The sequence below is a fragment of the Balearica regulorum genome, chromosome 4, assembly GCF_011004875.1.
Source record: "Balearica regulorum gibbericeps isolate bBalReg1 chromosome 4, bBalReg1.pri, whole genome shotgun sequence".
NCBI lineage: Eukaryota > Metazoa > Chordata > Aves > Gruiformes > Gruidae > Balearica > Balearica regulorum.
In genome coordinates, this window is record NC_046187.1 from 64944915 (window position 1) to 64970465 (window position 25551).

The window sequence follows — 25551 nt, forward strand, 5'->3', positions numbered from 1 at the left end:
CAGTTCCCCGTCTCAATACAGTATGTGAAGTTTAACTAAAAAGAAAATGTGTAAATAAAGTAGATCACACTTCTATAAAGTTCCACATTTTTTAAAAGTATTTTATGATGTACAAGGGAAAGCTGAAAAGGTCTAAGATAGACTTACCTATTGTTAACCTTAAAGTGTGCTTTGTAATTGTACGTCCTACCTATGTGTGATTGCATTTAACCTTTTTTTTCTAGACAAAATTTCCCATAGCAAATATTCCATGCATTGTCCCATGGGTGTGTCTTAGCAGTGCTTAAACCGAGATGACCTGTGCAGCTGAAAGGTTAGTTTAGCCTTATATCTGTTTCATTCAGTTTAATTCATGCATGGTAATACTTCTGTTCACTCTAAAGTGAACTGAAAATACTATTTTCTCACAAGTCACAAAACAGTCATTGGGTGATAATGTTATTTGGTCATTCAACTCGTGCAGCTACAATATCCCACAATTACACTTCATACATCTGCTGTGAGAAATCTTCCTTTGGACCGTTACTGCAGAGTATGCTTCATTGTTGAATAGATTCAAAACAAGAAATTAAAAAAGCTGATCAGCCCTGCTATCCCTCTCTAACTTTATTTATACAGTGCACTCCAATGGTTCTTCCAGAGCTACTGTGACCTATCTCGGAATCCAGTCCAAAAAATCTTTAATCTTGTCCTTACGTAAATAGTCCCCTGGCTCTTACTCAGTAACTGTTTTTTGGGGGGGAAATTTGCGGGGTATTAAGCAGTTCATTAGCAGCGTGAAAAATGTGTTGTAATACACGCATACTAGTACTACTGAAAAGCAGTTCCGAAGCAATCACCTTATAGGGAGGACTTTAAAATCTGCTTCCTTTTCACTTTCCAAAGAGAATTACATTTAGTAAAGGCTAAGTTACATGTTACAATATAATTCTGTCTGTACAACAACTACTTCTAAATTATATGTTCATAGAACAATTACAAATTACAAATATTTAATTTTCTACTTCTGTAATTATACTGCAGTTTAAGGTCTTCTATTTCAGAGCCACTCAGAATTTTCTTGGAGGTGAAGGTGGTGCTACCATAGAGGCTTCTGGGGACAGTTTTCTGGACAGAACTGTGGTGTTACGACCTCAGGTACCTTCACAGACTGGGTGGTTTGCTTCCGATCCACGTACTGGGTATTGCACCATCTTCCTGGAGTCGTGGCCCAGGGTACAGACTGAGTGAAAGCACCAGTAAAATTGGAAGAACAGTGAAGTATGTGGGTAGTATAAATTAGGAATTGCTTTTTCTGCCTTATTGAGTTACTTCTATGCTAAAATTCTAACAGTGCTCTAGACTTATCAAAACTTTCCAGCTGTCTCTTAAATTTTTATGGGACTTTAAAAAAGTTTAGTGCTCCTAAAAAAATGTGGCTAGCACTTTCTTGTAGAAGACAGATTATTAGGGCCTATTGAAGAAGGACCCTCACAAATTTCTACTTCACTCAGAAACATGCTAAACTTGTAGGACCAGAACCAGAAATGGTACAGGCTACAGTGACAAATGCTGCTCGTTACACCTGTAGGTTGAGTTTGGCTGATAACGTTTCTTCTGAAACTAGGCCACTGATTGCCAAATGCCTGCTGGTCTTGCTGCTTATGTGCTGAGAAGGACATCAATAATTTTCATTTCTTACGTCACACAGAACTTGTACATACACTGCTGAAGCATTTAGTGCACGCAGTGATTTGAGTCTGCTACGTAAATGGAGTACTTTGAATAGAGTTTTACAACAGCAAAACTGAGTACCAAGAGTACCAAGTGAAAGTAGAATTTACTACATAAAACATCTGTTTTCATTGGTCTTTAGATGAAAACAAAGTAAAAAGATGATGCCAAATAAGTATTTGGACCAAAGACAGTAAACTCATAGGCTTAAGCTGAATTATAATTCCTTATTTAAATACCTAAATAAGTGATCTAATCAGCAAACATGTTGAATATCAGCTGATTCTAGCAACTTTCTTTACTGAGTGTTCTGCACACTTCAGTGATAACACTAATAATTTGGGTACATAAAATATGGCTTTATTTACTTCTGAAAATACTTGACCCTTACAATACTATTTTTGTGAAGAGGTTTTTTTCAAATAAGTAATTTTTGTATATCCTGACGTGTTCTTAAAACACTTTGAATTCCTTTTCATAAAAAAGTTCCTATTTTTTTCAAAGAACTTTTCACAAGAATAGAGTTACACAACCAGTGGTCAGATGAAGAGTAACTCACTGCAAAATAATTAATTTAGGTGATAACTTCATTCAAAGTCATTCTTCAGGTATGTGTAGGTTCTGTTGCTAAAAGGTTAGTATGTGTTTGCTATAGTAGTCAAATTCTTAAAATGACATGCTTAATGACATACTTAATGACATACTATTTTCTCTGAAATATTGATTACTTGTGACCCAAGAAATGTTTGAATGCCTGTCAAAATTATGGTACTTCCAAAGTAACTTTTCCATCCATTTAACCATTTTTATTCATTATAATAGTTTCACCATACACCACTTTTACTTGATTTCAGATAAACATAAGAATTGACAGGATTCTGAAGACAATCTGTCAGATTATTATTTCCAGGTTATCGAAAAGCACTATTATTTAGATTCTGTTTACTTCCAGAAGCTGCAATAAAACCTTCATCTTGGAGCTAGTAATTTTTTTTCATAGTCTACCACCATCCCATAAACTTTACTTTTCTCACTTCTTTATGGGGTTTGATTTCTGTTTTAAAAACATTTCACATATACTTAGCCTGTGCTTCCCCTTAAGTTTAGCCTCACAGATGATGAAATTTTCTTTTTCAATGCAGTATAATATCATCAAACATATCTTATATGGCCCTCTCAACATTTTCCAGATAATGGAATGTCCATTCCATTTCCAGATAATGGAATGTCCATTCTTTCTGTTTTAAAAATAACATTATAGTATCAAAGATTTGCGATACACGTATTTTCTTTCTAAACAAAGAAGACAGTTGGTTTTGATGAAATAACATTTCACCTTAGTTTTTCTAAAATATCTCAAAATGTGAATTTTCTAAAACTGTGACCAGGATACATTCACTGCAGATATTGGTCAGTTTTGAGAATAAAGATATTTGCAGCACTTGTTTTTCCCACTTTCCCACACATGTTAATTGCTGGTATTGTAGACTGACATCTTTACTCATGTTTATACCACAATCATCCATCCAAATCAAAAGCTGAAGAGCCAAGAAGCTGTTTCTATCATGACAGTTCACTTGACCAAAGTAGTTTTGTGTAGATTTATCAGTACATGATATCTTCTGCTGTAACATTTGCTTCTTCCGTTTTAGTCTTAATTTTAGGGAAATGAATCCCACTAATGGCTATTAGCAGCAAATTTACTGCATGTGCTGTGGCACTTGCCACACAAAGCCAAAAACAGTCTTCAAACCGTTCTTCTAAGATAACAAATTGAAAGACATTTTCCCGAAAATTGGCAATTCTTTCTGTGAGGTGATGAAGTTTCACAGCAGCCATAAAGCTGGTGACTGCAAGTGCTATAAATCCACCTGCAACAAAACGAAAGAAGTATTCACCATTGTTGTCAAAACCAGACAGACATTTTGGTTGTGCTTCAGAAAGGCTTACTGAATACAACAGGGAGCGTTATACAGAACAGGGATAGCCTTAGGCATGGCTTGAACACCTTCCAAATGCTTCGTCTTTATTGTATAGCCAAACATCATACCAGCATTTGTAATAAAGTCCTTTTATCAGTGATACAGAACCTAAAGACTGGCATTCATAGCTCCTGTAAAAAGCTGACAAGACACAATAACCTGAGGTGCCACCTGACAGTTCTGTTTTGATAGATGAGAATTCACTACTACCTTCATTTTATTCACAATTATTTAAGTTGAGGAGCTATTTAATAAGGCAAGAGAAGGAACATTTAACATTTTGTATCAATGTGACTAATGAAAAATACTGGTAAATGATTTTACCTGCAAGGAAGTTCCAGAGGCACACCCCTGCTGGACCTTTAATAGCCCGGTAAGGAACTTTTATTGCATTAAGAATGCAGAATCCAAAACTGACCAGAGAAAAGAAAATGGCCACACAGAGGAACATTATAATCATCACGTGCAGGCCTGTATTCAGCTTTTTCACCATGTGTGGGAAAACTGTCAAGAAAAAAAAAGATCTATTCAGTGCGTAATTTTTCTTGACAACAGTGAACATCACACTGTACTGGTGTTGCAAACTTAAACTATACTTAAACAAGACTTTTTTACAGAGGTGATTAATTTAGGTAATTACATACATTTTAGTTTATGATGCTTTATTTGTCACTACATCAGACAAATCAGGGGTATTCTACTACAGGAACAATCATTCACACAGGTTCTGTAAATAAGGATTCAGGCTTAAGTGCTTTTTTATTTATCTAGTTGTGTTAATGTCTTTATCTCTGCTGCTGTATCATCTGTTGCGTTCTTTTCTGTCTCTTCTCCACCTCTGCTCTTCATCCCAAAGTCCTTTTTTTTGAGCTGTCCATTCCTGCCCTGTGCTCTTAATCTCGTCCCTTTGAAGTCTGATAGTCCTTTAGGCAGCCCCTTGCCATCTAAAAGTCTCTCTCCTTTCTGTGTTTATTTTCTCATGTTATTCTTCTTTCTGTCTCTTCCTCTTTTTAGTAATGGCTCCAATGAGATCTACTCTGATTTCATACTTCCTAATCCCACAGGTTTCCACTTTCAGATTCCGTTCTTGGTTTCTCATCTAGTCTTTATGCCCCCTTTATGCTCCTCTGGGTATCTGGCAGTGTTTTAGTTACATCTGTAGGAAGCTTATAAAGTATTGCAGTCGGGTGGGCTTTAGGTCAAGTGCTCACATGTTTTGCTACAGGCATGAGCCTCAGCAGCCTGTCGCTTGCCTGCCTCTAAAGAATGGTAACTATCTTGGGTTTGTCTTCACAGCCAGAGTTACTCTGTTGGAGGGCCAGATTGGTCAGCAGCAGGGAAGTGTGCAGCACCTGGATAAGCATATCCTGCAGCCTTTCAGTAACAGCATTAGGAGAAATGTGAGTAGGGAACTGTAGCTGACAGGCTGAGGGACAGGAGAGAGGCTTGTCGAGAAGAATCCTAAAATACAAGCTGATCAAGAATAGCCCTTCAGGTAGCGTAGCGCTGCACACTCATACATGTTTTGAAGAACTAACTGCCTAATTACTGAAAAGAAGGTACATTATATTGTAAACAAATAAACAGAATGCTTCCTATGCTGCATAACTGGAAAAAAAATCCAAACAAGCCACATAAAAAGTAGGCAGCAATAATTGGTGGACGTCACAGTGAATATCAGACGTACAATTTGGTCATCATGACATGACAGAATTCTAGTAGATTATGTAGAAAACTTCAACTGTACAAATTCCATGCAAAAAAAATCATGATTTGACAGTTCTACCTTTTCAGAAGTTCATTCTGGGGTTGTAGTTGGGTCTGGTATACATGGGAGCTACAGAAGAGACTCCGACAACAAGAAGAAAGGAGGGAAGTAAATGAGAATCAGAAGTTTGTATGAGAAATGGGAAGCCAGAAACTAGCTTGCTTTCTTAACTGGCTAAATGGCAGGGCTCAAAGGGTTGTAGTGACTGTACATGTGGCTGGCGACCGGTTACCGGGAGTGTTCCTCAGGGTTCAATTCTAGCGCCAGTTCTGTTCAATACATCTATCAACGATCTGGATGCAGGAGTTGAATGCACCATTAGAAAGTTTGCTGACGATACCAAACTGGGAGGTGCTGGTGACTCTTGAGTGACAAGAGGCAGCTTCCTCTGCAGCTTCCTGAGGAGGGGAAGTGGAGAGGGAGGTGCTGATTTCTCCTCCCTGGTATCCAGTAACAGGACATGTGGGAATGGTTCAAAACTGCACCAAGGGAGGTTCAGACTGGACACTAGAAAGCATTTCTTTACTGAGAGGGTGCGCAAACACTGCAACAGGCTTCCTAGAGAGGTGGTCGATGCCCCAAGCCTGTCAGTGTTGAAGAGGAACTTGGACAATGCCCTTAACAACATGCTTTAACTTTTGGTCAGCCCTGAAGTGGTCAAGCAGTTGGACTAAATGATTGTTGTAGGTCCCTTTCAGCTGAAATACTCTACTCTGAAATAACTGGCAGTGTAACAAGGCACACAAGATTTCGCTTTCTTACAAACCTGCAGAGTTTTTAGGGTGGTTGTAAGGTTTCTCTTGCCTCTTTTCTGAGGCTATCAGCCAAGTCCCAAAGACTTGACCAGTGAGCCTGACTTAGTACGCAGAAATAGAATCCTCTGGAAGGATATTGCCATGGAGGCTCCTAACACATTCCAGCTGTGTTTGCTATGCACAGGGAAGATGCCTGGCTTCCCCAGCTCGTTCTCAGGGCTTGATGCAGTTGTCAAAACAAGCATCTTATGCCAATTTAGATGCCGTAGGGCTAACAGAACAACCCTGTGGGTCTAACATACATGCCACACTATCTATGGGACACCTCCAAAGCAGCTGGAGGCCAGATGATACACCTTGAGGAGTCTAAAATGGCACTGGACACTGAATATGGCAACTGAATCATGTTGTCACTGTCCCAGTTAAAAGAGCGCGTGCCAGCTGCAGGCCTACTCTAGTGAAAGTTAACGCAGTGAAAGGCCATGTACTAATAACTGTATATTATTGTGATTTGGAATTCCAGAGTGTCAGAGCTACTGCAGTACTGCAGCCTATGAGGTGCTAGCTTTCTGTCTTCCTCTGTGCTGCCTGCGCAGTCCATTCATGCTAACGCGTTCCACAGGAAAAGTCGTCTCCCATGTCTAGCTCCCCAGCAAGTTCAGAATGCTTGGTCATTAAGGGGGACATTCAAAGCAAAAAAAGTCAAGGCAGACCCATAATCCCAGACGTCCTGCTGGCCATTGTGCAAAAGTATTTAATAGCTTTGTGTACTCTCATGATACCATTTTGAAACCAGTATTGTGAAAGTTTCAAACACGCTAGACCTATTTAAGTATTTAAAAGGGAAAATCTCTGGCACACTTATTTACCTAAAGGCGTGGTTGTGCCCACTGCACTTAGTGACCCAATTTTACAGTTCTAACAGGAAGAATTATTACTAGCTTCAGTGGGAGCTTTGTTTAAGGAGTATAGGATCATGTCCTCCAAATATGTATTGATGCAGTCCGGAGCGATGGTGGGACATTAGGCCTTCCTCTCAGGTTACACAGTAATTAATCAGAAAGTTTATTAAAGAGTCCAGAAAGTTGTACAGACATTTAAAGGGCATTGGCTACTTTTTCCTCATTCTCTCTGACAGGATAGGGTGAAAGAACTGGGACTGTATTTCCGAATGTTCTGAAGAGAAGCAGAGCTGAAAGAGCTTTGACCTGATGGCCTGTCTGCCAGCCCTTCAAACTCACTAGACAAAGCATTTGAGCATGACTGCTGTGTCCATGTCATGAAGTTGCAGCTGCAGTCAGAGCTTGAGAAAGACTTGGTTATTGTAAAAGCAACTAGCCCAAATTCACCACAGCTTAACAACTGGTCATGCTGATCTAAGTTGAGGTCGCTCTGGTCCTCTTCTCCATTCCCTCTGAACTCTGACAGTCCTGCCTGCCTTCAAGTTTTTATAGTGATGCTTGTACAGTTGTGTAGTCAGCCATGATCTTAAAAGAAACTATTTTTTTTTTTGGTAGGTTAATTTTTTTGGCCAGGTTAACTTCCTGAACTACCTCACCAGAATAACTATCAGAGCCGTTGCGAAGAATGGCGCAGGATAGCATTGCTGTGGGCCAGGGAGAGGGTGAGACTGCAGCAGCTTCAACTCATGTTGGCTTAAGTTACAGTGGATCTGCACACCGAACTAAAAATCTTCAGTGCAAAATATCATTTTCACTGCAGCACAGGATGTGTGAAAACTGGACATCCAAAGTACAGATCAACATCTGAGTGCTTTTGAAACCTCAAGAAAATCTTTCAAGTTGAAAGGAATACATTTATAAGAGTTTCTACATCTTTTAAGAGTTCAGGATTTTTTTCTCTCCAAAGTTACCAGAAAAGAAGGTAAAAATTTCTTCAGCATGTTGAATCAAAGAAATTCACTCAATAGCCAATGTGACTATTAAGCAGGTATCCTTTATTGCAGCGCGGGGAGTCGCACCGGGATATTTCCACGAACATGCATCTCGACGAGAAACAAATTGTTCGTGATTTGTATTACAAAAGAGTTTACATATTCATTAGGTTTCCAATAAATTTAATATATATTCATTATTATTCCGGGAACTCATGAATATATGCTAATGTCCTGATACGCCTGCGCAGTTTCTTTCTCAGGTGGTTGTCAGGGGTCGTCCTCCTCAAATCTTCCTCTTTCTCCTCTTCTTCAGTGTACAGAGTTGGGTGACCTCTTCTTCATTATCTCCGTTTTGCAAGCTCAGGAACCTTGTTATCCATCCTGCCCAGATGGTCCCAGGCTTGTTGGCATATTGGGTCTCCCTTTATCAGGTTGCCTCAAACTTTGTGTCTTTTTCTAGTTCATACCCAAGGACTATTCCCTAATTTACAGCTTCTCTTATCCTGTTTCTGCATTCCAACTATTTTATTAATTGTTTTCTTTTGTACTGGAGCATGACACAGGCGAAGCCTGAGTTTGTGGGGCTTGACTCAAGTGTTGCCAAGTTATATTCTGTTTTTTTTTTTTTTAAATTGTTCTACGCTAATTAGATTCCCCTAGTCATTGTTAATAAAGTTAGGAGTATCTGCTATGGAAGACATCTGCATTAGGACAGCTAGAGAAATACAGAAACGTGGCCAGCTAAATAAATCTCTACTTCTTAAAGGAAAAAAAAAGTCAGGAGTTCAACAGAGAAGGCAAGGACAGCTGCACAGAGAGATTGCAGGGCAACACGTGGCATAGGAAAATGTCAGTCAAAGGGAAAGTATGATTTACAGATCATGTCCAAATTATTTTCACTCCCACTTCACAAGACTAAAAGGAAACCCTCAGTCTAGCTATAGAGATTTTTTTCCCCATCTTGATTCCAGGATTACAGAACATAACTGGAAGAAAAAAGCTAGCCTGACATGAAAGAGATTTTACATTCACACTCAGATCCCAAACCATGAAGACCACAAGTCAGCCACAAATAGAAATTTAATAATAATAATAATTTGCATTCTATAAGTTCTGTAAACAAAAAGAATAGACTGCTTTTAAAGTTGAACTAGACATTAGGCTAATGATTCAACCAAAATTGTACTTACTTGTGAATTTGGAACGCCGCCCGCCCAACCCACACTGGCGTAGTTTGCCGCCCTGAAAGAGTCCGTAGTAAATTTCTCCAATGAACTTGACCAGCTCTGGATCTGTGGCATTGACCAAATCAGCTCCTGTTTTGCAAAGGATCTTTCCTGTCATCCACTTTGGGATCCCCATTGCAACAACAATCAAGAGAAAAGACGCAAAACTTATCAGAGAAGCCAAGGCAAATAAAGTCTTTTTAAAACAGCCAGGCATCCTGGTGGTTTCAAGGAATCATCTCCAAGGCCTCTCTGCAGTGATCAGGCATGTTTCCCATTTTTTCTCATGCTCCAAAATCCACAAATGACTAGCAGGCATTTCAAAATACATCTCATTGTATTTTGTAGCTCCAGAAATTAATCTGTACGATTAAAAATCAAGTCAAAAATATATTTTGCTGCAACAACATCCTGAAATGGTTGCAAGTAACAGCTTCAGTACACCGTAGCGCAGTGATGCTTGTTTCTGCAGAAAGTAATCCTATATCTATTCCCTGGCTAATGTTTCATCAGAGGTTTAATTGTCCTGCTCAGATGACATCAAGTTCTTTACCGTAACCTCATGGGAAGAAAATTAAAGAGTCGAATCCACGTTTTCAGATTGTTAAAAACGTGGGTAAATAGCCGCGTGCAAGGGACAAAGCATTAAAAACACATAATTTGGCAGCCGGATTCTGCTGGCGTCTCAGCCTTCTCCCGGCGCTTACTCCCGCCCTGCCTCTAAATGTCACTGCTCTCGGCGCTGCCAGGGCCGTCCCTGCGCCCCGGAGCGCTGCCCTTCTATCTCTAAGCCTGGTAACCGAGGTACGCTAATGATGTTTCACGATGCCGAGGTTTCACGTACGAGTCTTCGGAATTAAACCGGGACGCACACGGCTCCTGGGCCGTACCTGCCCAGGGGCTCAGGGACGGAAGCAAGCGGCGCAACTCAAACTACAGGTGCGATCCAGGGGTGCTAAAGAAAACCGGCCGTAATTGCCTGCAATTCTACGGTTACTGCTACTCAAGACCTGCAGGGACCTTTATGACCGCTAATTAATTAGTCCGGGCAGTATCCCTGGGGGCAGGTAACACAGTCCGCCGCTGGAGCTCAGGCCAGATGGGGAGGGGCAGCGTGCGGCCGGGGGAGGCGGGCAGGGTTCCGGTGCCCGCCCGACATCCGCACTCCGACACCGGCACCCCGCCGCCGGCTTTCGCCCCGAGCCCGGCCCAGGGGCTGAAGGCCCGGAGGAGCCGCGAGTGGTGGTTTTCCTGAGGCGAAAGTCTCGCGGCGGCACCGCCTGAGCCCTCGGGGACAGGCGGGCTGGGGCTCGGCCGCGGTACCGGGGTTACCCCTCCTCCCGGCTCCGGCGCGACCCCAGGAAGGTCGCAGCAGGATCTGCCCCCCTGAGCCACGTACGGCCGGGCGCTGCTGCCCTGAGCCCGCCCCCCGCGGGGAGCAGCCCGCATGCGCAGGCGGGGCCGGCCGGGCGGCGAGCCGAGGCAGTGCCGGAGGCAGAGGCAGAGCGCGGCGGGCAGGCAGCGAGCATGGCAGCGGCGGGCAGGGTGTTGGTGTACGGGGGCAGAGGGGCCCTGGGGTCCCAGTGCGTGCGATACCTCAAGTCCAGGAACTGGGTAAGCGCCGGTCCGGGGGGTGGCGAGGCGGGGAGTCCCGCCGAGGACGGGGCTCCTACGGCGGGAGCCAGCCGCCGGGAGAGCGCCCGAGCCGCGGGGCAGCGTGAGGCGTTCCGGAGAGCGGGTCGCTAACGCGCCGTTCCTCTCGCCGCGGCAGTGGGTGGCCAGCATCGACCTGGCGGAGAACGAGGACGCCAATGCCAACGTGGTGGTGGGGGTGACCGAGTCCTTCCCCGACCAGGCTGAGCAGGTGGGTCAGCATCGGGGGGCGGGTCGGGCATCCGCTGCCCGGGAGGCCTGAGGCGGCCCTCTCCGGGCTAGGCTGTGGAAGGGAGGCATCCGGCCTCCCGTCGTGTTTTCCGCCATTCGCCCCTTGCCCGCCACTGTAGTAGCTGCGGTGAGTAAGGCGGCTTGTGAGGATGGGTCCGGTTTCAGGCACGAAGCCGCCGCTGTGGGGCTCAGGAGCCTGGCCGGTGGCGGTCCTGCTGCAGTACCCTGACCCAGAAGGTCTCAGCTTCTGCTCCTTGCTTCTTTTTCATTTTTTGTTAATTTCCTTTTGACTGCATGCATGCATGCATGAATGAGTGTGCAGAAGGAGTTTGACCTGCGATTATGGAGGTTCAGCACATAAGGCAGTTCTGCGTTGCTTTTCTCCTGGTGACTTGAAAAGTCACGGCCTGAATCAGACAAGTATAGTGAAGATGGATTAGGACATGACAAAATGCAACACTTCTTTCTTGTCCTAAATGGGTGTAGGTAGATGGTACCCTCCAAGCATGCAACCCTAAGCCCCCATGGGATTTCTGGAGAGCGCACTGGTTTCCGCCAAGGTAAAAGTGGGCAGACTCAAAGCTTGCTTAAAAGCTGGTTTGCTTTCTTCTCAAGATACAGGATTTTTTTTTTTTTTAAAAACTTAAACTTTTGAACCTATTTCTCTAATTGATGAACTGAATCATTAGCCAATATGTTTTCTTTATATCTACACAACTCTTAAGGCTTTTAAAGAGTAATGTAGAATGTTTACAATATATTTTTCAATGCTAAGCCATTGTAAAAACCAGTGGATTTTTTTCTTTTTTTGAGCAATCAATTGTTTGCTTTTCACTTTGACAGAGAAAATTCATAGCCAACAAATTCATTACCAACTGTGAAGTCTTATATTTGAGAGATAAAAAGATGCTGGATATCTAAAAGCATACAAACTCAAATTTAGGGGTCAGGCTCAAACTGATGGTTGTGGTCTAGATAGAAGCAATAAGAAGGCTGATCTTTAGTTGTTCATTTCTTGCGCTGTCATCAAAAGTGACACCAGTAGTCCTGGTCAGACCTGGAGTTTCATTTCCCATATTAAACAGCACCATACCCAGAGAAGAACCTGTCAAAAAGTAAGTCATAAATAAATTTTTTTGTGAATGATATAGGTAAGGGTTAGATTTTTCACTTCCTGCTCAAATCAGTTATTTCCAGTGACACCACACACTGTATGGTCTGACTTTCATCTATAGTTATCTTTCAACACAATTAAGTTCATAGATCATAAATGTTAATTTTCTGCAGCTGTTTAAACTGCTGTATGTTGAGTTACTCAGCTACATAACTGGAAAAAAGCAACTTTAAGGCAGTTTTGGTATTCACTCCTTTACCTTATCAGTCTAGTGTTTTCAATATGTTTTTGTTCTGTGTATTGAAGGTGACAACAGAAGTTGGAAAACTTCTTGGGGAAGAAAAGGTGGATGCAATCTTGTGTGTAGCAGGAGGATGGGCTGGAGGCAGCGCCAAAGCTAAATGTAAGCCTTTGGTACACGCATGCTAGTCAACATGTAAAATCTGAGGAGAATTCTTAAAAGTCATGGCAATACAGATATTTGAGATCATCTTTCTTCCTGAGTCCAGAAGAGGACATGAGCCTCAAAGTACAAAATAGCTCAGTCACAATACTACTTAGAGCTTCTCTGAATTTTTGCTGTTAAATTTGTACAGTGCTTAGTATTCTCAGTAATACTTCTTGATGCACTGATGTTCATTGGAAAAATCTTGATGCACTTTCTGAAGGAGTTCAGAATTATTATCTATGAAGTAACTTTTGCCGAGGTTACCTGTGTCAGGCAAGTTACATAAGACAGTGGCTGGTTAGGAACACTGATGTTGTTTCCTAACTCATTGCTTTATGCATAAAACCTCAGTTGCCTCCTGCAGTTCACTGAGCTATTACTGTGCAATACAGTATTGGAAGGAGCTGTCTAATGATCTGAAATCATGCTACAGAAAAAAGCCTTTTGTTTAAAAAAAAAAAAACAACAAAGCTTTTAAACATGTAATATTCAGAATGAAATTTTATACTTTACCCACTAGTGTAGAGATACAAGCAAAAAAAAAAAAAAAAAAAAGCCTGTTTTCTATCTGGAGTAAATCTGGTAAAAAGTGTCCTTTTTCCCCCTTCCATTTCAGACATTCCAGGCAAAGATTTTTTTTTTAAAAGACAAACAATATAGCATACACACTTAGACCACAGTGAATATGTTTATAGAGTTGCATTATATATGTTGAAGTAGAAAATGGTAGAAAGCATGTTTTTGTAGTCCTGTTGCATAGTGCTGTTGCACTCTGTGTGACAGTGAAATTAACTAAAAGATAGAAGACTTCTAACTTTAATTTCATTACTAATTGTCTTCCTAATTTAGCTTTATACAAAAACTGTGATCTGATGTGGAAGCAGAGCGTTTGGACATCCACTATTTCCAGCCACCTAGCCACAAAACATCTGAAAGAAGGTGGCCTCCTGACTTTGACAGGAGCTCAAGCTGCTCTGTCTGGAACCCCAGGTAAAATGCAATGCATGATAACTGCTGGGACGTCAGCAGTTATAGCTATCTATTGCTTCACAAACAAAAATGCTCAGACTAAGTTTCACTCCCTAATTTGTTGACATCTAGTGCAAATGGAAAATTGCTGCTGAAACACTTCAGGAAAGTGTAATTTTACAGGTAGCAATACTGAATCTCTTGAAGCTGGAGTGCAAACAGATAGAATTGGTATTTAAATAATATTTGACGTGCATTGGTGAAATGTACTTGGCTAATATATGATACAGCATAAAAAAGTTTGGAAAATAATGAAGAGTAGAAGCACATAGCAAGCTGCAAGTATGGTGCTTAAATAAAGTTAAATCTCCTATTTGTGTTCTGAAAGGCAGAGTCCTTAACTGCCCAATTTTTCCATTGCTGATGACTCGGCTGATTCCGTTAAATGTACTTGTCCTGTTTGTGTTCTGATTCCATTCTACCTTTGCTTCAGATACAGATAAGCTTGTTGACCTTTGGTTTTGCCCTCCGCTAGCTACTTAATGTGAACTTTATTGACTTTTTTCATCTCTCTCCTCACCACGTTGGTCTGCATGGAGGAAGAAATCTGGGACCAATTTACAATTTAAAAAAAAAAAAGCACTGGCACACAAGCCTACAGGCAAGGAGAGGAAAGTCTTTGAGGCAAATACTCTTATTCCCCGATCTTTTATTAGTGTGACTTCAACAATATTTTGATGAGACATAGATACTAGCATTTTAAAACTTACAATAAAATTTATGAATATTCCTGAAAGCTGTGTCTAACACTGTTCAGGGAAAAATATGCTAGGTAATGATTTATCTTCTATGTTTACAGCTGCATCTGGCATAGTCTGAAGATAAAAGGCTTATTTTATGAGAATAAGCAGATGAATAATTTACTGTGTACTACGGACTGACTGTAGACAAATGAAAAAAATGTGAACTCTGGCAAACTTTCATGGTTTTTGTTTGGGTAGTTTTGGGAGGTAGGGACCACAACACAGGAATCAAAGTGATTTGGTTTCATGTTTTGAACCAGCTGGTTTCAACGAGTCTGGATTTTTCTAAAAAACACAGCAGTGCTTTGGGCAAACACATGCAATTTATTAACATCAGGAAGAATTGGGAAAGAACTGTTACTCAACTTTTGCAAATATGACTTGTTAGGCTTGTTACTACCAGGCATTATGGAAGGAATAATGTTTTTCTTGTTTGCTGTTAGTGTCATTTTTCTTTCCCTGTGTGAAAATGTTGACTCACATAATGCAAATTGAAGAATACTGAAAATTATATAAATGGTTACAGAAGCAGTCTGACAGGGATGGCTAAGAAATGTAGAAGCATTCAGTTTTAAGAAGTCTTGCTATGTTTGGTCTAGATGAGACGAGGGGAATAAAATAGAGATGCAAATATCTTTATCGTAACAATAAAATAAGTTAGCTACTGCTGCCCATGATTCCTCCTCATAAAAATGGATGTTACACTGTATCTCTAATTGAATATAATGGAAACGCTTCTGCAATACAAAATTACTTTTGTAACTTTGATAGAAAATGCTTCCTCAGGAATGTCGAAAAGAGGTTGTGTAGTTATATAGATGGGTAGAAAGGCATCCAGTTTTAGCAGGCAAAATATGTTTATTTTTTCTTTTGTGCTTAATCTGTGTCTAGACTGCATGGCAGATAGAGACTATGAGACATCTCTGATGTGTGGCACCCTGGTTGTCCAAATTTTGTACCTCACCGGTGTACCTTACGCTTGCATTCCTGTTGTTCTTACGCTGCTAAATGCTGTCTGCCTAGAAAGCAACAGCGTTTAGGAAGAAGTTTGCTTTACCTGCAGGTTATCTAGTAATTTTCTACCATAAGAGGTTGTTTGTAGTTTTCTCCAAAGAGCCTGTCGGACTTGAGACGCTGACCCAGCGAATTACAGTTCTGGAGAGAAGCGAGCTGTACCTGTTTGGGTCCAAACCTGCAAATACCTTAGTCGTATGATTAGAATTAATGGATGGTTGCCTTATTAAAGACTATGAACATCTTCACGCTTACTCTATTAGGTTAGTAAAGTTAGTCTTGTAGGTCCCAACCTTCAGGGTGCAATAACTAAGCATATTTAACTTGCTAAGGTGCTTATTTTTGCAGTGCTGAGTAAACAGAGTTCTGTGGTAGTTCCTGAATGTTTAGTACAAGCTTTCTGTCTTGTCTTTTTTTCCTTTTTTCTTTTATTATTTATGTTTTGATATGTTTTAAAAATCTGATTCTGTTCTGGCTGTGGTAAATGGTCTTAAACTTAATATTCATCAGACAGTCTGAGTTTCTATCATACTACTGATGATAGCGAGAGCTGGTTTGATTGTGCTCTAATGTGCTTATTTTTAATTGTTAGGGATGATTGGCTACGGCATGGCCAAAGGAGCAGTGCACCAGCTTTGTCAGAGTTTAGCCGGTGCCAATAGTGGTTTGCCATCTGGTTCTGCTGCTGTTGCCGTTTTACCGTAAGTGGTTGCGTAGTTGCCTCTGCCTGCGTTGTATTGTTTAATTACCGCTGTGACCTAGAGTCACGTGGATATGCTTGCGGTGTCCTGTTCACAGTATGCAAACAGCTTCTCAGACCTGCTTAGTTTCACAGAGAAAAGAGACGTCTTGAATGTATGAACGTAATGATGTGCAGGCCACCCTAGAAATGATTCCATTCTTTTCCTTCCCTTTGCAAAACAGTAGTGGATGTTAGGATTAAAATTTGATTCACTTTTAACCACTTTATAGCCATGCATTAATGTGTGATCTATTTTTTTTTCCCAGTATAGTCAGAACTCTGAAAATGAGATGAGCTATTCAGCACAGCTTTAGACTTAGCTGTAGGATGATAGCAAAGCAAAGGATTACTTGACAAGTTTTGACTTGGTTAAAGATGTTTCTTCATAAGGTGCTGCATATCTGTGCTTGATCAGTAAAATTAGGTCACTTTGAGAATCTGTGAAAAAAAAAAGTTTAGCTTGTATTTGCCTGTTACAGCTTTCTTTTTGATGTGGAAAGCTAGTAAAAAGTGGATGGCCTAGTATGTCTTCACTATGTCGAAATTTATCAGTGCTGCTGCAAAAATTAAAAGTATTTTTCTTGCCAGGTCCATATCTAGTTCAGGACTCAAAACTTAAGACTAAACAGTTGTGTATAGGGATTTGGAACATCACCTGCATTCTTCAGGTCAGACAGCAACGACATTTAAAGTGTTTGGATAATTATCATCGCCTTCTACAGAGCTTGAGAGGCAGACAGACACAAAGATGGCTGGACTTTCGAGCACTCTGTACGTGCATACTTCTCATGCAAAACACTGTTCTTGAGTGAATTTTTGAGAGCGTAATTATACTTTGGATTGTCAACAGCATCTCAGAGCGTTGTGAGAAGCTGACCCGTTGATATCGTTGTATGTATACATATTTACCTGTAGTAAATATGTATCATCTAAGTCAAAACTTCCTATGCTTGTGCACTGTACCTCTGCACTTGCAGCTGGTATGAGGCTGTTTGAAAGCATGGGTGTAGTGCGTATGTGCTGTGCAGTCACAGATTCACAGAGCGGTAGGGGTTGGAAGGGACCTCTGGAGATCATCTAGTCCAACCCCCCCCCCGCTAGGCCAGGATCACTTAGAGGATGTTGCACAGGATTGTGTCCAGGTGGGTTTTGAATATCTCCAGAGAAGGAGACTCCACAACCTCTCTGGGCAGCCTGTTCCAGTGCTCTGTCACCCTCGGAGTGAAGAAGTTTTTTCTCATGTGTAGGTGGAACTTTCTGTGTTCCAGTTTGTGCCCGTTGCCCCTTGTCCTGTCACTGGGCACCACTGAGAAGAGTCTGGCCCCTTCCTCTAGACATCCACCCTTGAGATATTTAGAAGTATTGATGAGATCCCCCCAGTCTTCTCCAGGCTAAACAGTCCCAGCTCTCCCAGCCTTTCCTCATACGAGAGATGCTCCAGTGCCCTCATTGTCTTTGTAGCCCTCTGCTGGACTCTCCAGTAGTTCCCTGTCTGTCTTGAACTGGGGAGCCCAGAACTAGACGCAGTATTCTAGATGTGGCCTCAGCAGAGCAGAGGGGGATGATAACCTCCCTTGACCTGCTGGCCACGCTCTTCTTAATGCATCCTAGGATACCAGTGGCCACCGTGGCCACGAGGGCACACTGCTGGCTCATGGAGAGCGTTGAACAAGCAGCCCATGTGAACAAGCATATTACTGCTGTTCCCTGTCTGCATAATGGAGACTGGGAGGGAGCTGCTGGCTGGGCGATTGGCCTAGTGGGCTGGATGTCTTCAGCCAGCCAGCCAGGAAGGTGAGGGATTATAGGTTGAAACTGATGGCTATATGCTGTGTTAACACATGTAGAGGATGCAAGGGAGATCCGTACCACGTGGTATAAAAGTCAAGCATATGTTACAGCAATGAATGGAAGCAGGTGGTGCTTATCAGACTCATGATGTATAAATAAAAGAGTTATCTTTTTTAATCACAGGGTTACCTTAGATACACCAGCAAACAGGAAATCAATGCCTGATGCAGATTTTGGCTCCTGGACACCCTTAGAATTCATTGCTGAGTGAGTATCCATGCGATAATCAATTCCTCACTGTCCCTCTTGCTGCTGCATCTTACTGCATGTTCTGTCTAAAAAGCTGTCTTGGATTTGGGTGGATTTTTTTCCTCCCTCACCTCCCCATTGTGTAGGTTTCTAAATCAGGTTGGGTTTATTGCACAGGCCTCTTAACTGGACAAAATTAGCCCAACTCCATCAGTTTCAGTGTCTCTACACCAGTTATTCCGACAAGGGAGATAGCCTTAAGCAGTTGGAAGCCAGAGAATCTCATAAAGCCTGTAGACAAATTAAATTGCAGACAGCAGATGCAGGAGACAGTAGTCTGGCTTAAACTGCAAAAAGGCATGTAAAGTTTGGTGGGATTTTTTTTTTTTCTTTTAAACACTTTTCACTGCTCAGTCTATGGTGTGTAAGTTCACTACTCTCAACTGGCAAAATCCTGGCTCTTGTTTAGAAAAATTGAATCAAGATTTATTCTTTTTTCCCATCATCCACAAAGCCTTGTCCTGAATGACAGCAAAATGCTGAACTTTAACTGTAGCTTAGGTAACAGCAGGCTGAGATTATAAGGCTTACTGCTTCTGATTCCTCTCAGTTAGAGAAGGTGCAGCGTAAGTAACTGCTTTCGGTGATGTGATGGGGAGTAGCAAAGATTCTGCTGAGGGTGAGCTGTCAAAAGGAAGAAAATAAGGACATAACTGTCTTGCCTCTGAGGAAAAAAAGATGAATTTGTGTTCATACGTCATAAAGGGCTTTACTCTTAAATGTTTAAAGTCTTCCAGAACTGACACTGAAATTGGATTTGCCTATTGGTAATTGTTCAGAGAGTAGTTTAGTTCTGACATGAGATTTCCTTTTTTTGTGTGGTTTTTTTTTTAAAGTTGGATGTCTGAGTGGGAAATGGTTCTTGTTGCTAGAAGCCTATGCAGCTGTTTGATGTGGGCCTTTAAAAGGGCCCCATCAATTCAGTTTTGTTGGTCTAAAAATGTTCAAAACAAGATCTTTAATTTATTGTGCTCCAGAGACTGCTTAGCCAGATATTATGTTTTTACAAATTCATTTTTTTAATTTTAACTTTTAAGTATTTTTTTCTTATTGGAGAATTAGGTTGGTTTGTTTTGTTTCTTGGGTTCCAATTCCCTAAACTTTAAATCCAGCTTTGAAAACTGAAAATCTCACTGGCTGTGGAAGAAAAGCATCCAATGTTGTTGTGTGTTGGTAGCATCTGCATCTTGGGAAGGATGCAGGAAATCTTTTCCTATATGGCACTTGAATTTTGTGCCCTGGAAGCCGTTATGTAAGGTACCAGGACGTTCCAATATGGCAGTTGCTACATCTGCAATATTGGAAGGGTTGATGGACCTGAAAAATATACTGCACTTTGTCATATTTTGGGTAAGGAGTTTGTATTACATTTTGATAAGGAACATACTGGTGTTCTACCTACTACATCTCACTTGGCACTATTTTGGATGTCTTGGGGCTTTCTCTGCTTCTGCCAAGATCACTTTCGCAGTTAAATATCTAAGCGTTATAATGGCCTGTTGGCAGAGTAATAAGTTTAGCAACTCCATTTTAGCCAGAAATTTGTGTTTCTAATATATGTTATAAAGGCAGTGTAAGTAGCCTCTCCTTCCCCTTTTCAAGTTGGTTTGGCTTTTTTTTAACTTGGAAAAAACTTACCACTTCGGCTTGCCACTTTGACATTTTAAGCTCCTGGCCTTTTCCTTTGGAGATGTTCTGAAAATCCTGTGTGTGCTGTAAAGTGCTATGGATTGCTTTGGGCCTCTGTCCAGCTCTGAGGGTCTCAATCCAGTGATCTCATTGCTAGCTTACAACACACAGGGAAATCACTACAGAGGGCAACAGAAAAAGAGGGAGAAGTAATAGGCTTTTATTTTATGCTTCCCATCAATATACCTGATAGTGGTATTTATTCTTGTCCTCCTCCTTACCCTGTTTTATCCATTTATTTTAAAACAGAACCTTTTACGACTGGATAACAGGAAAGAATCGACCAAACTCAGGGAGTCTAATCCAGGTGATAACAACAGGAGGGAAGACTGAACTAGTTGCAGCAGCACATCTTTGATGTCAGTCACTTAAGGCAGTGGAACCTCAGCAAAGGAGAAGGAAAATCTGTCTGCCGGTATAATCTGGATGGTCTTCTGTATCCAGTGATTGTAGTTGTGTCATTAATGGAACCAGATTTCAAGTAATATTTCTGTGCTTTCAGTTGTGAGCTATCAGCATTTGTTTACCAACAAGTATCAAGTATGTGTCTCTAAATGAAAGCTGCAGGCTTTAAAGTCTGTAGGTGTCCTAATTCTGAGCATTATATGTCGTCTTACCTGTTTTCTCTGAAATGGGAATTGTGCTTAATTGTGTACGTAATTGTTGAAATTTTTTTTCTCAGTGTTTCTGGCAATTTATTGTGAATCTTTCAGTAGTCTATCTGTCTTTTTCTGTCTGAGAATATAACGCTGCCCCTGCATATTATGTTGGCTGTAATTCTAGGAAACATTGCAGTCATAGATCATGTCCTAGTCTTGTAACATTTTTCTTGTGGATGTTCCACTTGAGTTAATGGAACTCTATGGAGATTACTCACGTGAGGAGGAGTTCCTGACTTGCCTTACAGTTTATAAGCTGCTATCAGGCCTACAGTTGTTGGATAAAACAGTTGTTCTGCCAAATGATTAGTATGTCTCTGTGTTAGTCATAATGGTTCTTTACTTTTTGAAGAAGCCAAGTGCTGTAAAGAAGTACTAGAAAAAGCATACACACACTTCTATTTGAATATGGAACTTTTTGTGCTAAATAAATGTATATTGTTTTATGTACTGGGGTGTCTCCATCACTGTAATCCAAATATTTGGATAACAATCAATTTAACTGAACTTGCAGTTCAGTTATGGCAAAGGACTTAATTTTTTACTTCCTTCTGATCATGCTACGTAAAATACACTTCTGTGGTAGAAGTGCAGCAGAGCTACCAGCCTTGCCTAGAGGCAGGCCTCCAGCTGGAGCAGATGTTTTCTTTAGTCCAGCTACATCATGTGGAAATACGGTTTGGTTGCAGAGTGAAAGTAATGCCTATTCTGAGCGTAGGCTTACATGGAATCGGTACTGTCAGGTGGTTTTGGAACACCTTGAAAACAGCTGAATGTGCAAACTTGTGTGTGCATTCTCTCTGTGCACTTCAGGGGACAATTTATTGCCATGAGTCAGGAAACCTTCCCCTCTTCCCCCTCGGAAAAGCTCGCGTGCCCATGTTGATTTTAACATGGTCATATGGCTGCCTGATTGCCTTTTCGGGTATGACTGTCCTTTTACTCATCTTGTTTTGCTGGATGCAAAGGTAGAGGGAGGAATTTTTGTCCTGTCAAGAACTGTGAATTCATGAAGCTGCTTTTGATTTTTAAATGAAAGACTGGCAGCCATGCTATTTGGCAAGCACTATCTACAGGCTAAGGGTACAGACAAAACCCATGAGGCACTGATCAGGAATGAAACACCAAGGTGCTACTGGATTATTCTGGCAAAGGGCAGAGCCATCATACGACAAGCTTGCATGATTTGAAGGCTTCATTGTGCCATGCTAGCTGAATTTCCAAGTTGCATTGAAGTTGCTGTGTTGTGTTGTCTTGTGAACAGCTATTGAATTGCACCTCAGAAGCTCCCTGAAGAGCAGATCAAACTTTCAAATGGTGAGGGGAGCACAGCTGGGGTTCCAGATGTGCATTTGTACTGCTGGATAAGAGCACAGGGCCAAGGACCTAGCAGGCTGTATGGCTCATGGATATTTTTGCAGAACTTGCTGTGGCAGAAGATGGTAACACAGTAAACAGGACTAAGATGAGCAGAGAATCTTTTATTTGCTAAGGGCTACCAGGGCTTTTAATTATTAATGGCATCATTAACAACCTGGTGAGAAAGGCAAATGGCTGGTCATGGGTGACATAGAATTAAGTTGAAGGTTGTGACTAACCAATCCTGAGATTATACAGGAGGAGAGAGGGAAACCAGGTTTAAATTTTGGTAGAGAATAAAAGGTCACAAAAAGACAATGAGGTACAATGTGTGCATTTCAGAAGCTAGATCGATTCCTCCTTCTTCACACGAAAGACCTGATGGTCCCAGTAGGAAAACATGAGGCTAGTCTGTGGTTCTGACCTAGATGCTTCAGGTATGCTCTGCCAGTGTCAACGAGAGAGAGGGCTGTGAGAACAGGGGAGGTGTCTACGCTACGCCAAGGAGAGGGTGGCTGAGCTCCTGGAGACCTCACCTGGGCAGTTAATGTGAGCAATTTCTCCATTCCATAAAAGGTGTCTACCCCAGTGTCCTCATTCAACTTGCACTGGTGCCTACTGGATGAGAAGCCGTAATGGAGCTATTGGAAAAAATACTGTGTTGACTGTAGTAATGTAGGAGTGGTGGAATATGCTAACTGTGAAACAGTGAATAGTGTTAAATATAATTGTGAATGGAAGGCTGTTGACTGGATTGTTAAATTTTATCAGTTGCAGGTACGAGCGGAAAGATACCAAAATGGCATTATTGAAGCTTGAGAGTGGGAATGAAGGTGTTGGCACGTGTATGTCAAGCTTGCTGCTAGAGGTGAGAGATTTAACCTGGGGGGTTGGATGGAAAGGAGGCTTTATGTGACCAGCTCCGTCCTGTGTCTCTACAAACTTTATTCCAGTGAAGTAATTGTCTAGGGAAAAAAACCACTACGTTCAACACTGCAAATGCCAGTGTTGCCAGGTTCAGAGATCTGTTGGTGCTGCAGTGAGGAGGAGAGATGTAGTCTGTGGGAACTGCCAGGAGGTGATCCACATGGAACACACACACTGACACACAACTGGAGACCTCAGGTCTGTTGTGAAGATTTTCACGGAATCACAGAATGGTTTGGGTTGGAAGGGACCTAGTCTAGTCAGCTTACAACTTCCTCACGAGGGGGAGCAAAGGGGCAGGTGCTGATCTCCTCCCACTGGTGACCAGTGATAGAACCCGAGGGAACAGAATGAAGCTGCAAGGGGGGAGGTTTAGGTTGGATATCAGGAAAAGGTTCTTCACCGAGAGGGTGGTCAGGCACTGGAACAGGCTCCCCAGGGAAGTGGTCACAACACCAAGCTTGGCTGAGTTCAAGAAGCGTCTGGATAACACTCTCAGTCAATATGCTCTGATTTGGCTGGTCCTGTGTGGAGCCAGGAGTTGGACTCGATGATCCTTACAGGTCCCTTCCAACTCAGGGTATTCTATGATTCTATGATAGTCCACCCCCCTGCCATGGGCAGGGACAACTTAGTGCTTCTTACAGAAATACAGTACCTGATGAATTTCCACTCCAGTGTTGTTGAGAACCCCTGCATTGTTCAGCGTATTTTACTATTTAGGTGGCACTATCAACAACGATGTAATACCACAGAAGTAGTTTATCCTCCTTTAATTTAAAGAATGCAGTATTTATTAATTTCTTCTATAAACAGCTGAATTTACCATATTTTAATTTAGGACTGTACAGCTGGTGTCATATTAAAAAAATTACATGCATAGTAAGGCACTTTCCTATACAACCTTCTTTTGAAGATGCATACTGCTGTTTACTAAAGAAAGAGATCAGTGAGGTCTGAGGAGAAATAAAAGACAAATCATGCCTGTCGTGGTTTTACCCCAGCCGGCAGCTGAGTACCACGCAGCCGCTCGTTCACTCCCCCCCATCAGGATGGGAAAGAGAATCAGAAGAGTTAAAGTGAGAAAACTCGTGGGTTGAGATAAAGACAGTTTAATAGGTAAAACAAAAGCCGCGCACACAAGCAAAGCAAAACAAGGAATTCATTCACCACTTCCCATGGGCAGGCAGGGGTTCAGCCATCTCCAGGAAAGCAGGGTTCCATTACGCGTAATGGTTACTTGGGAAGACAAACGCCATTGCTCCGAACGCCGCCGCCCCCCCCCTCCTCTTCCTCCAAGCTCCTTATAAACTGAGCATGATGTCATATAGTATGGAATACCCCTTTGGTCAGTTTGGGTCACCTGTCCTGTCTGTGTCTCCTCCCAACTTCTTGTCCACCCCCAGCCATCCCGCTGGCAGGGCAGTGCAAGAAGCAGAAAAGGCCTTGGCCTCGTGTAAACACTGCTCAACAATAAGTCCATAGAACAAAAACATCTCTATATTATCAATGCTGTCTCCAGCACAAATCCAAAACATATCCCCACACTAGCTACTATGAAGAAAAATCAATCCTCTCAGCTGAAACCAGGACATTATCCACCCCTTATTCCATACTATTTACGTCATGCCCAGGTCCCACACAATTCAATACATCCTCATTAAGCACCACCGCCCTTCTCATCCCTTGATATAATATGCTGATATCATTCCCTTAGTCTGTGGACCACCCTTTTAAAATGTCCATAAATGTCCACAAAATGTCCATTGGGTTCACTTGGTCCACAACCTTGGGCTCCATCCACCATGGTGGTCACTCAGGACAGGAGAGGTGGTTGACGTGGAGTTACTGGGCACCAAAACCAGCTCAGGTCAGGTCCACTGCTGCACTTGCGCTGCCCCCTGTAAGGCTTGTTCTCCATTGGTTCAGGTGATTTCTGCTACAATAATTCCTGTAACATGCAACTCAAATCATGGGTTACAACAATTTAAAGGTATTTCCATTACAATCTCCACCCCTGGTCCCTTCGAGTCAGACCATCAAGTTTACCATTGCAATGAACACCTCCCCTTGCCCCTGCTCCGGCTTGAACTTATCCTCAGACTGCAGTCCCTTAGGGGTCTACCTGCTCCAAGTGGAGCCTTATCCATGAGCCACAGTTTCTCCAGGGGTACACCTGCTGTGGCATAGACTTATCCACAGCCACAGTCACTTCGAGGTGCACCTGTTCCAGCATGGCCTTCTCCATGAGCCACAATGCCTTCATAGATAAACTTGCTCCAGTGTGGCCTTGCCCACAGTCACAGTCGCTTCAGTCCTCTCAGAAATAAACCTGCCCTATCATGGGCTCGTCCATGGCCACACACTTTGAAATGTTCCAGCATGACCCATGCACAGCCACTGATGCTCCCAGGTGTACCTGCTGTAGCATGGACTTATCCTTGCCACAGATGCTCCGAGGTGTACCCTCTCCAGCATGGACTCATCCTTGGCTCACAGTCC

At 42.1% G+C, this 25551-nt stretch overlaps 2 protein-coding genes and 1 long non-coding RNA gene across 3 annotated transcripts in view; 2 read left to right on the top strand and 1 right to left on the bottom strand.

Moving 5' to 3' along the window:
- The window catches only part of LOC142601773 (uncharacterized), a 59785-nt gene that overhangs the window by 1840 nt on the left and 32394 nt on the right, over positions 1-25551 (top strand). The window contains exons 2-3 of the long non-coding RNA XR_012835393.1: positions 225-313; positions 619-696. This is a non-coding gene — a long non-coding RNA (uncharacterized LOC142601773). The remainder of the gene's footprint in view (positions 1-224; positions 314-618; positions 697-25551) is intronic.
- On the bottom strand, positions 2944-10634 carry CLRN2 (clarin 2). Its single transcript, XM_010313018.2, has 3 exons — positions 9306-10634; positions 4020-4199; positions 2944-3584 (listed from the first exon to the last, which is right to left on the bottom strand). The coding sequence occupies exons 1-3, from the start codon at positions 9556-9558 to the stop codon at positions 3319-3321; spliced, it is 699 nt and encodes a 232-aa protein (XP_010311320.1). The 5' UTR covers positions 9559-10634; the 3' UTR covers positions 2944-3318.
- Positions 10667-21213, top strand: QDPR (quinoid dihydropteridine reductase). Its single transcript, XM_075752443.1, has 7 exons — positions 10667-10955; positions 11113-11205; positions 12646-12742; positions 13637-13777; positions 16166-16274; positions 18290-18373; positions 20354-21213. The coding sequence occupies exons 1-7, from the start codon at positions 10869-10871 to the stop codon at positions 20460-20462; spliced, it is 720 nt and encodes a 239-aa protein (XP_075608558.1). The 5' UTR covers positions 10667-10868; the 3' UTR covers positions 20463-21213.